We start from the raw sequence: 14,940 nt of genomic DNA, 5'->3' as shown, positions 1-14,940 counted from the left end.
GTGGTTGTTATGATTTCAGAATAGCAGATTGCTATTCCTCTGCCACTGTTTAACTTGCTGTGGAAATGGAAGCTTGTGAGCTAATGACATAAATATTTTGTCAAATGTGATAAGCTTTGTCTGTCTGTCCCCATGTCTGCCTGTTAGGGTTTTTTTTATTAGCCTTCAGTATTTAAGTGTTAAATGCCTGAATCTTGTAATATTTACATTGTTCTCCTTGTCACCTGTTGTATTTCTGAAGTACCTTCCCATCTACACGCCCTCTGAGGAAGAGAAACATAATCCTGCTCTCTTTGCCAACAATGTCAGGCGCATCATGGCCAAGTAAGTGGTACCTTAAAGTGATGCTTGCTGACTTTGCATTACATAATCCTATAATCTGGCAGTTCAGCAAAGATTGTGAATGAACAAAATTATGTTTAACAGGACTGTTAGAGAAGAGCTCCATACAATGTGGTTTAATACAACAAACACGCAACATTACATGTCTCTATAAAGTAGATGGCGCCTCCAAAAGAGTGTTTGCTTCTGCCCATAAGGGGCGCCACAAATGCCAAAAGTCCCCCATCCCCCCGTTAACTCGTGTGTTACTGACATATAAAAGAACTAGGATCGATATTCAAAGCTTCATTCGAAAACCACAGTAGAAGCTTTGACACCTTTTCTTTTTCAAGACTCAGTCTACTTGAGCTCATGCTATACTAACAACTATAACTAGCTATTGGTTGCAATTAAAAAAAAAAGAAAAGAAAAAAAGAAACAAAATAATTGCAGTTTCTCAAGGCTTCTCGGTTTTCTTGTTAAATCTGAAAGGTACCAGGGGTTTGTTTGTGTACCAGTTTACGATGGGAAAGTGACAGGACTAGTCAGTAGCCACAGCTTCATATTATTTTATAACTGGAATCTCTGCTAATGTTTGGGTCATTTACATATAAACTCCAGACATTATTTTATCCCTTTCCCAACGAAAATGAAGAAGCTTGGCAGCATCAAATGATCTACACAGTACAGCGCTTTGGCTCTGTTTTCATTTTATAAATAATTTAATCTGAGCTCTTCTCTCTCAGGCTACTGCTATCATTATCTGCAATCACCTTTACTTCATCACAGTACTTGAGCCAAACGATATGCAACTTTGGCCTCTGCCAAACATCATAATGCTGCTCCACTACAACGTTTAAATCAGGGGTCTTCAACAGGGGGTACGGGACCCCTCGAGGGTCCTCAGAGTTACTGCAGGGGGGCCACCAAATCTTTGTGTGATAGGATAATTATTTTCAATGAACAACTTGAACCCTCGCATCCCTATTCTGAGGAGAACTTTAGCCGTTAGGCGTTGAAAGCTTGTAGATCGGCTATTTTTGGCAAATAGGTTTGGTGTAGAGAGTGAAAAGGTCTGATTTACTAAGTATCAGCAATTTAAGTGGTTAAATGTATGAAAAAACACATGAACACGAATCCAACATAGACTGATGACAGTGCTTTCATGAAATCGATGAAAATCTGCAACACAATTTTATACAGTATTGGGGGTCCCTGCTTTATCTTACTTAAGGGGTCCTTGGCTTGAAAACATTGAAGACCCCTGGTTTAAAGCATGTATTGGTGTGAACTAGTGTAACTAGTAAGATCATTGTCTACTATGTTCTCAACCTTTTGTGGATCAGGGCCCACTTGAAAACCTCAAAACATTCACGGCCCACCCATCTGACCACTTAACAGGCAGCTGTGTTAAGTGGTCAGAGCACGTTTACTTTAATGATCAATCAATAGATTGTTTTCCGGTTTGGTTCAATGGAAATAACACAGTATTTCTATTTATCTGTATCACAATGACGTCTCATTTTCTTCTTCTTTTTTCTCTAAACACATTTATTTGATATTACATATAATACAACATATTTTATGTTATATGCACATATGTTATGTTATATTATCGTTATAATCTTAGTGTTTTGACAATTATTTTAAGGCCCACTTGCAATGCCCCCCCCGGCCCACAGGTTGAGAACCACTGTCTTAAAGTTATACTATGTAACTTTTTTTATAAAACAAATCTTAAGGTTGTCCTAACAATTAAATCGCTAAAGTTTTAGAACACCCACTCCGTTAATTTCAGCCCCTAAAGCCTTCTGTAAATATGTTTTCTATGATCCTGGCTGGGGTCCAGATTTCGCGGCAAAATTACGTCATCTGCATCATCTGTATACGTTGTGTATACGTTGGCCAATCACATCGCGGATCATACACACATGATACACTACCGGCCAATCACAGCGTGTCTTGCCGTCTCTTCAGGAAGTAGCCACCCTCAGCTACAGTGTTTACGATGGTGAAGGATTCTTGCCTCTTACTCCCCAAATCCTGGTCAGAAAATTACGTTCTACCCCTCTACGGATTCGTATCGGTCGCGGTGGTTTGCGGCGGTGGTTTGCGGCCCCGCTCCGGTGGTCCGCGGTGACACTGGGCGAAAAACGGCTGAAAAAAACAATACCGCTACTGACCACTAGTTTAGCAACTTACACAGTATAGCTTTAAACCATCTACTGTAATGTGTGAACATACTAGTGTAGTATCTATATTGATCTATGCAGGCTCATTGTCTCTGTGCTGTCTTCCAGAGCTCTGGGGGTCCCCATCACTGACTGCTCATTTGAGGACTGCCAGCTGGCCATGGCAGAGGGCCAACTCAGACTTCCAGTGGACACCTGTCTCTTAGAGTTTGCCAAGCTTGTAAGGAGACTGGGGTGAGTCCCTTTGCACCTCCTTAAGCATTATTCCCACACACATCTAAGATGGGTAAAAAAAACTAATACCTTTTAACTACACTAAACTTTTACGCTGGGGGAGGGTAAAAAAATAGAAATAGAAAAGTATAGGAAATTGAAATTGTTTCAAGAGAGAGAGAGAGAGAGAGAGAGAGAGCAGACTTACAGTACTTTCAGGTTTTAATGTGGTGTACTAAAACATGGCGGACAGAGATAACAAGCCGCTCCTTTGTAACGTTATATTGAGAAGCAGATCAGACGGCCAGTTTGTGTCCACATTTGCAGAAATCTCAGAGAATACATTTTCTTCTATCATATAGACTATAAGTGAAAGTTAATGATATCCTGTAGGCCCTAAAAATGCCAACAAGGCATCAGACAGGTGCATTTGGCTTATTCCAGCATCAAATCTAACAATAAAATCTTACAAGCATCATAGCAATCCAACTTAAAACCACCCGACATTTTTTCCATACACAAGGTGCCTTTGCTGCCTGAAGGCAATATTACCCATCGTTGTTCTTGTTTGAGAAACCTCCAACATAACTCAATCCTGTGATCTGGTACAATGAAGAAGAGTACAATGTACAATGATGAGTTTAAGCCATGGCACGTAACAAAGTGCGCTGCAGTATGATACATAGTATCCAGGGGTTTTAAAGTACTTAATTTTTAATTATTTGCTGCACAACGATGCACAGAGTGCTCTCCCTCCACCCCCCCTCTCCCCCTCTCTCTCTCTAGTAGTCTTGTCTAATTGTTGGAAAACGTAAAAAAAAAAAAGAGAAAAAAAAAAGATCTACACAGAAACGCTCCGGGTCTGTGTTGCCCTTTACACACACATACAGACACGACACTAGCACGTTTGATACAGTAGGTAACATTGAAGGAAACATCCCACACCTTTATTAGAATCGCCCCAAAAAATAGTGTGTATGCTGGTTGGTCCATCTGTAACTCCACGTTCAGCAGTTGTTCAATTGTCTAAAAAACACAATACAAAAATCAATAACGCATGTACCTTGCCCAACATCAACTTTATCACCTTCAGATGTGTCTCTACTTCTCATATAATGCCAAAATGTTTAATTTTTTTTTGGGCCATATATTGCACAAGCCATAGTTGACCGACGACGCGATTCACGTCACAAATGGGCGTAAACAAACACTGCCTGCAAGCAGAGATGCAGAGATGGAGGAGATGGGGGGGGGGGGGGGGGGGGGGGGCAGTTGAGAGAGAGCAGCGGCACAGTATAACATAATAGGAATAGCGTGCTTTAAACCTACCCTTTCTGACTTTCCTGCAATGACAACCTTAATGCAGCTAGCAACAAAGGACCTATCTAATTTCGTCATGTGCCCACATGTGTCATAATTAATCCCACAATAACTGTTCCACTCTGTCTTTCTGTGCGCATGGTCGCATTTCCCTCGGAACACTCCGGACACGGGACTGTAATCATCATGTATATAACCCAAGAGGACCTGTTAGGACCCGTACTGTGTGTGTGACGTGTGTGTACTTTCTGCTTTTTATGCAAACTATAAAGCAAGCAATCAATCAATGTGTGTGTGTGTGTGCGCTGGCGTGCGCTTCTGCACTATATGATCAGGATCAGCGGCGGCGGACCGTACACGCAGACTACGCATGCTGCGTAGGGCCCCGCCGACCAAAAAGGCCCCCCACCGCCCCCTCCTCAGCAGAAAAGAACTACTGCTGCATGGTTAATCGTTTTCAAACCCGAAATCGCGATGCGAAATCCCGCGATTAGCGAATCGCAAAGGCCACGGTTTCTCTGCGAAGTAGACTTCCCAGGCAATATGGAGACGTTTTAATTTTTTTTGCTTCCGAGCATCCACACCGCTGAAACAAGTGAAAGTGAATTTGGCACAGTGGCCACTGTGCAGGACTCTGCCAGTGCGTGGGAACTAGGGGTGCTGCAGGTGTTCCAGCACCCCATGGGGAAGTTTTCATTTTTTTATTTAAATAAGAAAAGAACAAATCAAACATAGCAAAAATATGTTGCCTGTTGTTGTCGTTTTTTATTTATTCATTTATATATATATTTGTATTTATATATATATATTTCCATTATAAAATGGATTAAAAAATTATAAAAAATATTAGGCCTATTATTTTTCAAACATAGCAAAAATACGTTGCCTGTTGTTGTCGTTTTTTATTTATTCATTTATATATATATATTTTATATATATATATATATATATATATATTTCCATTATAAAATGGATTAAAAAATGATAAAAAATATTACTGGTCGGATCTCTCGGAACCTCGGAAATAAAAGGATTTCGGGACAACATGTCACGGGTTTCGGTCTGTAAAAAAAGAAAGAAAGTCGGAACGGGACGGAATCGGACGAAATTTGACGGTACTTTTCGATTTCGGTTCGCTTTTTTGGACCCGTGAAGACCTCTACTCAGAACGGCTTTGAGAGGGAGAGGGGTAGAGGGGCGGCTGATTCGGAGTATAACAGCAACATCAGTGGATGCTGAGTTGCAAAACTACTCAAATGTTTTTACTTAGGTAAAAGTACTCTCCCTCCCATGCCCTACTCGATCCTATCCTCTTAAGCTATGAACAACAACGTGTGTAGAAATTACCTAAAACAAACAACATCTGTGTAGAAATGACATAAACATGATTTAAAACATCAAAACATCGCAGGCACCGTTTTCTATAGTTCACGATTCGGTGTATAACACCAACGGCAACGTCCGTTGACGCTGCGAGTGGAAAAGTACTGAAATGTTTCTACTTAGGTAAAAGTACTCTGTTACAAGTAACGTGTGTGTTCGAATGTGTTACTTGAGTAAAAGCACAAAAGTATTAGGCTACCGATGCCAAAATCATTCCATGTTCTACAACAACTTCATAATTTAAAAAAAAACTATTCAACAGTAGGCCTACCATTGTACACTTTATTTCAACATAATATTTAACTTTGCCTTTCCTACTACACTACACATCCCATGCCACCTAAACAAACGCCCAGGGGGTGCTTTTTTTCTATCTTATTATAACCCACCCAGCCAAAACAGAGCAGGCCACCCTGTACCTGAGGGGTTTGTATTTCTGAAACTATTGTATATATCTTACAGACTCAACATTTTACACCATTTTGCATTTTGGAACAAACTGCATATTTAATGTTGAGCTATCCTACATTTGTATTGCTTAGCTGCCCTCTGGACTGTATCCATCTCTTGAGTACAGGGGACTTTTACATAAGGGGCCAGGCCCCCGCAGGGGGCTTTTTTCTAGTTACTATTATACAAAGTGGGAACATAATATAAAGATTTGCATTTCTGAGGGGGCAGTGGGGACTGTAAACTGCATAGTTTGTCTACTTCGGGTTTACGGGTCTAATAACTAGATGGTCTGCACTCCCTTGTTCTCCTCGTTGTATTGGGATAAGGGCATGGCATCACAGTATACCAAACCAGAATACCCACCACCACCAGGTATCCCCTTATTCATTTATAAATAGTTTTTTTTTTCCTCCTCTGTTGCAGGTTGAAACCACAAAACACAGAGAAGGTTCTGCAGGATTATGGAAACAGAGCCAGGAAGCTAGAGGGAGAGAAACTGAGTTTAGAGGACTTTGCTCAGTATTTGGATGTGCCCGTCTCAGACCTTCTGCGGGACCTGTTCTCTCTCTTTGATGAGGTCAGAATGAAGGACTTTCTAAAGACAGATGTGTTTTCTATAATTGTTGTTATTATTTGTTGTTGTTGTTGTATTAGTATTAGTATTTAGGTTATTTAACTGAAAGCAGTTGATGGATGTATTTCACTGAATACACTGTGCACAAATCCTCCCAAGCACTCGGAAATCAAAACACAAAAGGGGATACATGACACTGATCTAACCCATGGTTCCTGTTATATTAATTATGTTGGTGTGGATCCAATACAGCCACCGTAGTGTAGTGTCAAATAAAAGAAAGGTCTTCGTAAATCAAAATTACACCCACTCAATAATACTACCAAAGAAAAATGGAGCAGAAAGGGAAATTAATTGCCTCACACCCCATTCTCACGCTTGATTCTTATGCCTCTTTTTTTCTTTTTTTTAGTATGAAGACAACTCCATGGATATCAGAGAATATGTGATTGCCTTATCTGTTGTATGCAGACCCGCAAAAACTCTGGCAACAATGAGATTGGCCTTTAAGGTATGTTGTATTCCTGGCTTCATGCTTATCTAGCCAGCAGGTGGGAAGGACTTTTTCCATGATTGCTTAGGATCATCATGACATTTCCAACAATTAAATGTCATTCAGACCAGTCGGTTTCAACGTTCAAATGGAAGATTGATGAATTGATAAGCGCATCTTGTTGTAAATGTTTTATGTTTATATACTGGCGGGCTGGCACACTTAGCCACATGGCAAAAATAGATGAACATTTGGCAAAAAAAAGGAGATCTACAAGCTCGCAACGCTTTTAGATCTGCTCCTTTCAGATTTTGTCAGGCAAAGAAGTAGGGGACCAAGAACAGATCCCTGGGGTCAGTCAATTATGGATCGAGCACAAATGACAATATTAGTAATAGGTAAATAATATTACAATTGTTGTTAATTTTATTACCTTTTCACAATATTAGATTGAAGTTAATGAATGGTTTATAAAGCAATCAGGCGTTTGTTCTTGTCATGGAATAATCTGTGTGGTGCTCATGAGGTTTACATGATAATTCTACTGTTTGTATGTGTTCAATAATATCACACTTTTATCCTTTTCATAGGCAATCTAACAAAAAGGTCACCAGCTGTTCCAAAGTAGCAACTATGTATTTGTTTGTTTACTTACACCATCATTAATTTGGGGAATACACATAAAACCAAATTACTTCCATTGCCACACACACTGTGGACCTGTATAGAATATGTGCTTGCTTGTTTATCTGACAGCAACTCTTTCGTTGTACACCTGCTGGCAAATCTCGTGGGCACTGTATCTCAAGGTATATTTTCATTCACAATGTATCCAGATGTTTGAGGCAGAGGAGGATGGAGCCATCACAGAGACGGAGCTAGCCATTATCCTAAAGACAGCGTTAGGAGTGGCCAACCTCAGTGTGTCACACCTGTTTAGTGCCATCGACGTGGAAGACACGGGCAAGATCACATATGGTAATTATTCTCCTATGACAAAGCCTTGCTGGACTATTTGGATTTTCATGTCCATTCTGGGACAATTTGCATTTTTTGTTCATGTCATTGTCTTTGCTTGCTTTACCACTTTGCAACTGGCATCCCTATTATTATATATATCTGATCTACCATCTCACAATGCATCCCGATTTGACATCGCCATATGACAATGTTTTTATTCTTACTCATTCTAGTCTTCAACAATTTGATACCACAACCTTCATTTTGCATGAATCTGCATCTCATTGAATGCGTTTTGTATCATTTACCGGTATAAGCATTGACAGTGGCGTATGTACGGTGTTCAAATCTTTGATCTACTTTGTTGATTGTGTTCTTTTGACACTTTTTTTATCCACTAGTAAGACACCTCAGGGTGACATGCGACCTAGGTCGCGCCAATTCATGGCCATCTGGCCAGTGATGTATATGGGACCAGTTACTCACTATATGGAGACCCCTGCATGATAGTCAACAATGTTATGTCAAAACATGCCCATATATTGGCATTACCAAATATGGGCATTCCCAGATATGTTCTTAATTTTGATAATATAGGAATCTCCATATATGGGCATAAAACGTATTAGTAAAGCCAAGCAGGGCCTTGGCGAGTTAGGGCCTGGGTTTGATGCCTGGGGATCTCCATATATGGGCATAAGGGGTAACCTAACAGGGCATCATCTGGGAATGCCCATACTGTATATGGACATTTTATTTATTTTATCCTTTATTAACACATGGGAGGCCAAGGTTTCTAACATTTCTAGCTGTTGCTGCTGCCGTCGTTCACTTACGCTTTAATTTTGAAGAGCCTCGGAAGCTTTGTGCGTGTGCACGTGAGTGTCCACTGACGATTGAGGAAGATAATCCATTTGTTTACAAACGCTCGCGAAACTAAAATCCAAACCGCCGTGAAAACAATCAGATCTCTGCTTCCCTGGCGTTCTTTGCACCTTATTCATAGATAAAGCCCTTTTTATGTTTCAGCATAGAATAGAAATCAATGCAGCCTAGACGCGCCATTTTGTCTCTCTGCGAGCTACGTTATGACGTATGGACTAGGGTCTTTCACTGACAACACAGGATGCATGCAGCTCCATGTAACCAAGTTAACCCTTTGTCTCGTTCCTGAACGAGACAACTCCTTTTGGCAGAGCGACCTCTAGTGGCCGTATCTCGTTACTGAACGAGTTTGGCGTACAAATTGTTAATATATATATCCATATACATATATGGACTTAATATTAACGTTTTCGGAATGGGATTGATGACATCTCGTGGTCTTTGTTCAATATATGAGTGCCATATATGGGTACCTTGGATGGGTACCATATATGGGTACCTTGGATGGGTACCATGTTCAATGGTCAGGTCCAATCCTCTCCAACCTTGAACTAGAAAGATGCAATTGGAAATTGCAAGTATGGTTGCCGTGACCAGAGTCACAATGATTTCCGTCTTAACATTTGAATTTTCCCCATTCAAGTCAAATTCATTCAATCAGTTGTATTCACTAATAAATGGCCATAAATGGAGATCAGTCCTTGTCTCGTTTATGCTCATACATGGAGATCCCTGATGTCATCAATATTAAGCCCATATCTTGGAATGCCCATTTCTTAAAAGTTTATATTTCATTTATTTTTATGCCATTCCTGAACTAGTTCGGGAGATATACTGTACAGTACAGTATATATACAGTGACCTTATTAATCGGGAGATAAGCGACCGTAGGTCACTTATCTCCACAAATAGGGCAAAAATGTGTTTTGACAAAATCTTCCTGATCCATGTTGATGACATGAGTGTAGACATACTGTGTAGTGATTTTCGTGATTTTAGGGCAAAATCTGTAGGAGCAGTGTCCAAAAATGTGTTTTTAAAAATCGGCCTGGAGGTGGCGCTATATGGGACAGATTCATGTTGATGGGATGAGTGTAGACATACTGTGTACCGATTTGCGTGATTTTAGGGCGAAAATTGTAGGAGCAGTGTCCAAAAATGTGTTTTGCAAGAATCGGCCTCATGGTGGCGCTAGAAGAGGGCCATGTGAGAAATGAGGGCTGGGGTGTCCGCGCCGGCAAGGCGGACGAATAGGTACCGGCCCCCGCTGTCCCGGTCGCTCCTAGCCGGAGTTACGGCATTTTATGTGAGCTGCAGTGTAGGGGGTCCTCCACTGGGGGCGCCACCACTTTTGCATCCGTTCTGGAGCACCAGGAGTCGGTGGTCCCCGGGAATTCCCCGTGAGCAGCCCCGTTAGGGTGGTCATTTGGTCATGTTTGCGCATTTGGTCATTTTTTACATCTGGGGGTCCCCCAGGGACCTGGGGGTCCCTGGAGCTCCGGGGGTTGTAGTTTGGCAGCCAAGGAACGTGTGTGCAAAATTTGGCATGGATCGGGGCAACGGTTGCGGAGATATAAGCAGGGAAAAAGTGTGACGTGTGAGGTGTGACAGACAGACTGACAGACAGACGGAGGGACGGACGGAGTTACTTACACTTTGTGCAGGGTTTGAATCAGTAAATGCGACCTACGGTCGCAATTAGGCGTTGACATCATCGCGCAGCTAAAATCCTCCATTTAATCCAATGCATTTTGTTGGAGAAAACCTTCTTTATCTCAAATATATGTTTTTATTGGCGAGAACCACATTTTTCCACGGCTAGATGGCAAAATAATGATGGGCTAACTATAGCTTTAGCCTATCCATGATGGTCTGCAACAACATCCGGATCAGAGTCATGTGACACTCAAGTGTGCTGACGTGCACACTTGAGCACGCTGGGATTTCAAAATAAAGCGCAGCTAATAGGCCAGAATGGCCGGCGTTGTATGGTTGGGTTCTGGCGCCCACCTGAACCCAAGGTGGGAACAGGTGGGAGCAATCTACTGATGTCACAGTAAGTATGAATATCCAGGGTTTGATCAGGAAGTGATGTCACGTGACATCACTTCCTGTACGGAAGGACAAGCTACGACATTTCTCATGGCATACTGCGACCTTCGGTCACAATTACAGTTGTCTCTAAGATTCATAATCAGTATGCCAAAGTATTCCTCCCCACACACATTTCTGTGTGTTGTCACTGCTGTTGTATCCTACTGGCTCACCTACCATCGAGGAGCTCCCACCTGGACCTTGTATATACTGTAGGTGCCGCCCCAGCCCGTAGGAGTATGTGCAGTGACAAATATCACACTTCCCGCCCAGCATCCCTACCCCAAACACATCAGATTATGCAAAATAATATTCAGTAAACAAATTCATACTTGGAGGGAAATCCGAAAAAGGAAAGCATTTACCAGCGTTATGCGGCTTGTGTCTTATGTTTCCACCATTGCCTCATCATAGATGTCTGAATCTAAAGCGACTCCCGTCTCATAAATCTTCCTAAATGCATCGGTAATGTCTCCTAAATCATAATTGTTGCCTGGTCCACATTATCCATTAGAATGGAGTACTTGCTGCTCAGGAAATAATAATGTTAATATAATTTGCATCAATAGAAAGTACCTTGATGTCCCATGAGGTCAAGCTGAGATGAGGACAGTTTAGTAATTTCCACGCAGGGTGTTATATTCACTGTCAGTTCATTTTATCACACCCCTACCTCACCAGTCATTCATCATCTCTCCAGGCCTGTCTTTTATTAAGTCATAAGTGCCATCAACGACAGCACTGGCCCTTCGGCAATGCCAGTTTCTCTTGAGAATGATGCAATCCTCTAATGCAGTGGTTTTCAAACAGTGGTCCGGGGACCACCGGTGGTCCTTGAGGGGGTTCCAGGTGGTCCCCAGCTAAATGATGGAGAGTAGGTAACCAAATAGACCCTTATAGATATTAACTCTTGAGAGCGTAAAATGAAACCAAATGGACCCTCTCGGGTCCATTTGGTTTCATTTTATGCAATCAAGAGTTAGATTATTGTTTAATATCTGCAATACTTAATTTACAAGAATTCTACGCAATTAGAGAATGTAGAAGAATTGTTATTTTGATCAACGTTAGCCTTTTATCTCTGCTACGGTATCACATCGATACAGCATGAAAGGTTTGGGTCTGAGAGGCTAAATCTCATCAAATGGTGGCCTGTGCGTGGCTCAGACGCGCCGAATAAATAATGGACTTTGACATGAAAAGGGTTTGAAAACCACTGCTCTAAAGTTTTTTCCTCTTTGTGTTTGCCGCCCTCTTGTGGTTGTTGCTGCAGAAAGGTTCAGGAGCTTTGTGGAGCAGCACCCAGACTTTGCTGAGGAGCACCTGTACACAGACAATGCAGTCCTCCATAACTGCCACCACCGTGGCCCCCAGCTCAAACCCAGCCTCCCTGGCAGCACCAACAGAGGCACTGCCACTCCCAAAACAGCCAACGGTATCTGCCCCGACTTCAGCCCTAAAGACCATTACAGCACAATAGACAGACTCAAGAAACACACCTAGGATGGATTATAGGGGAAGGCCCCTCACCTCTCCTGGTGAGAGAGTGGGGGTGTGTTAATGTGTTACATTAGGGGGGCTGTATTTGAGTGATTAGCCAAACTACGAAGACGTTTACCCCCTTTTTTATTATCTTTTCCATAACATTTTCTGAAGTTATTTTTAGCCTGATAAGAGTTTATTTTCTTTTAGATTATTTTTGTTTAAGTTGTTCTTGGTGTCAGTTTCAGATACAATGCTTGAATACTTGAAGGGCAAGCACTCAAATGACTGCTTCTCCTGGGGTATATTTTCAACATGGTACTTGACTGTGCATGTTTTCACATAATGAGGGAAGCATACAGCCCCTCTAAAGGAAACTCGTTTTTAGTGAAACCAGTGTTTTCTTTTTGTTAACTTATATTATTTCTTCCTTTTAATGGTAGCTGCCTTTTTGAACTGAAATGTGTCAGTAAAATGCATGGGCTCATAATGTGTCAGAGCAGTATAGCGGATGTCTGTAGGAGAAAGACGAGGACCAGTGACAAATGTTTTAACCACTTGAAGTGCTAAACTTCAACGGCTAAACTCGAGGTGCTCGTACAGTGTTTGTAGAGAGGCGGTTATAATCAATATGAGCCTGTTAAAATTATACAATATTGTATATTCATTTAGCTCAGGGTTCAGTAACAAAAAAACTATTTAAACTTGTATGATGTCATCATTTTTCACATTTCACTGGGCTACAGCATGAGGTGTCATTCGCCATTCAAACAAACCTCACCAAGGCTTTTCTTTCCAATGAGATATGCAGAGCTTTCTCCTCTTTTTTATGTCTGAAACTTTAATGGACATGGACCAAAAACACAGTCAGTGATTATGTCTTTTAGATACATTGTTACTGCCCATTTCAATTCAGTGGTGCAATGGCTTTAAGCGGGGAAATGTGTTTTTGTATCAGAATGTGTAACTTTTGGTATCATCAAATCGTGCTCACTTTTGCCACTCACTCTGGTCAATGATCATTCCAAAGACCATGCTGTATTTATTTATCTGTATTCTTTTTTACAGTCTGCATTCCTGTTGAAACACGTTTTTAAATAGCTCATGGTTGGCCAACTTTCTTTTTTTTTCTCTCCATCATATTATATCTCAGTCAACTCATGGACATTTCTGCTGTCCTGGTATACTGTATTCTTATACAGAGATACTGTAGGAAGGAGCAACTTGTGAAGGATGCAATAATCATAACTTTACAAAACATTTAAATCTGATATGCTTCAGCAACAAAAATGCATGCACAACATAAAAAAGAGAAGGCGAGCAACACGTCACATGACACTTTTTCCACAGAAGCATAGTTCACTCTTTACTTGAGGCTTTATACTCCAGGCATTTTTCGCTTCAAAATCTTGTTCACCGTTCTAAACTTTCTGGCATTACCAAATTTGTCTTCCTGGTTTTGTTTGCTTATACGTGTATATGCATGGAAGATGTTGTATTGTTTGGTCTTCAATACAGCACGTTTGGTGCTTTGGTGCTTTTATTTTAATTTTGGCACCTTTTTCATACGCTGTCCTCCTCGTGTTTGAAGGCCCGATTTGGAGTTTGAAATGCCACCCATGGTGCCAGTTTTGCCCAGTTACTGACTTTTGTATAGGTGATTGACTTAATCGTTTTGACTTACTATACACGTGACAGCTCAGTGTGAGCTTTAAATGTACAGTATTATGAACCTGCAGTGGACTAGTATAACTTTATAAAGAAAGCTATGATGGTTATTTTCAGTCCTGCCATACACCATACACATCAGAAATCTACATTTTCAGATAGCCAAACTTTGGGATCCGACTCTTAGTCTGGACAGAATTGCCTTTCCAGGTCTTATTACAAATAATCTGTTGTGCTTGTTGATGTGCTTGCTGCTAGATACAGTACACATCATGTGGCTGGTCAGTTTGTTTTGTTATCCATACAAAAAACAGTTTCAAATATATAAAGCATTTCAACATTCTGGCAAATCTTTTATACTATGAAATAGCACTTCTTTTTATGTATTTAGATTAGAACATTTTATAACAATTCTATTATCACATGTAACCTGGACATTACTTTCAATCATTTGCTGACATTTGAAGAAATATTTGTTTTCAACTAGTTGTTAGACATTTCTCTGGGGGTAGAGAAACTAACCCAAAAATGTAAACTAGAATTATTCTATAGTTATTGATGAATGACACCGTGAGTGTTTGAAAGAAAGCTTCTGGAAGTAAAAGGGAAATGGCATTGCAGGGCAGATGATTTGAAACAATTTAACCACTTAAACCCCATAATCTTGGTGAAACTACCGCTTTTTCTGTCTACGCCAAATCTCTTCGCCCCCCAAAATAGCAGATCTACAAGCTTAAAACATGTAGCTCATTTGTCATTTTGAGCTTGTAGATCTACTATTTGAGGCAAATGTTCCCCACATTGAATGTGGATGCTGGGGTTCAAGTGGTTAAAGGACTTATCGAGAGCTGTGCATTAATAGTTTGACTAATTTGACTCTTTGACATTGAATGTCCCTTTAT

The 14,940-nt window shown here is 40.9% G+C and overlaps 1 protein-coding gene across 1 annotated transcript in view; it reads left to right on the top strand.

Annotated features, from left to right (window-relative positions):
* The window catches only part of LOC308298658 (lysophosphatidylcholine acyltransferase 1), a gene marked incomplete at both ends in the record, with an annotated part of 54,975 nt that extends 42,584 nt beyond the window's left edge, over positions 1 to 12,391 (top strand). The window contains 6 exons of the mRNA XM_080742301.1: positions 242 to 324; positions 2,622 to 2,747; positions 6,306 to 6,459; positions 6,869 to 6,967; positions 7,786 to 7,927; positions 12,162 to 12,391. Coding sequence (XP_080598427.1) covers positions 242 to 324; positions 2,622 to 2,747; positions 6,306 to 6,459; positions 6,869 to 6,967; positions 7,786 to 7,927; positions 12,162 to 12,391 — 834 coding nt within the window. The remainder of the gene's footprint in view (positions 1 to 241; positions 325 to 2,621; positions 2,748 to 6,305; positions 6,460 to 6,868; positions 6,968 to 7,785; positions 7,928 to 12,161) is intronic.
* Between the last annotated feature and the right edge of the window lie 2,549 nt (positions 12,392 to 14,940).

This window comes from Nannobrachium achirus, assembly GCF_963921795.1.
Source record: "Nannobrachium achirus genome assembly, chromosome: 2".
Classification (NCBI taxonomy): domain Eukaryota; kingdom Metazoa; phylum Chordata; class Actinopteri; order Myctophiformes; family Myctophidae; genus Nannobrachium; species Nannobrachium achirus.
The sequence above is the reverse complement of the archived record's forward strand: the minus strand, read 5'-3'. Positions and strand labels throughout refer to the sequence as shown.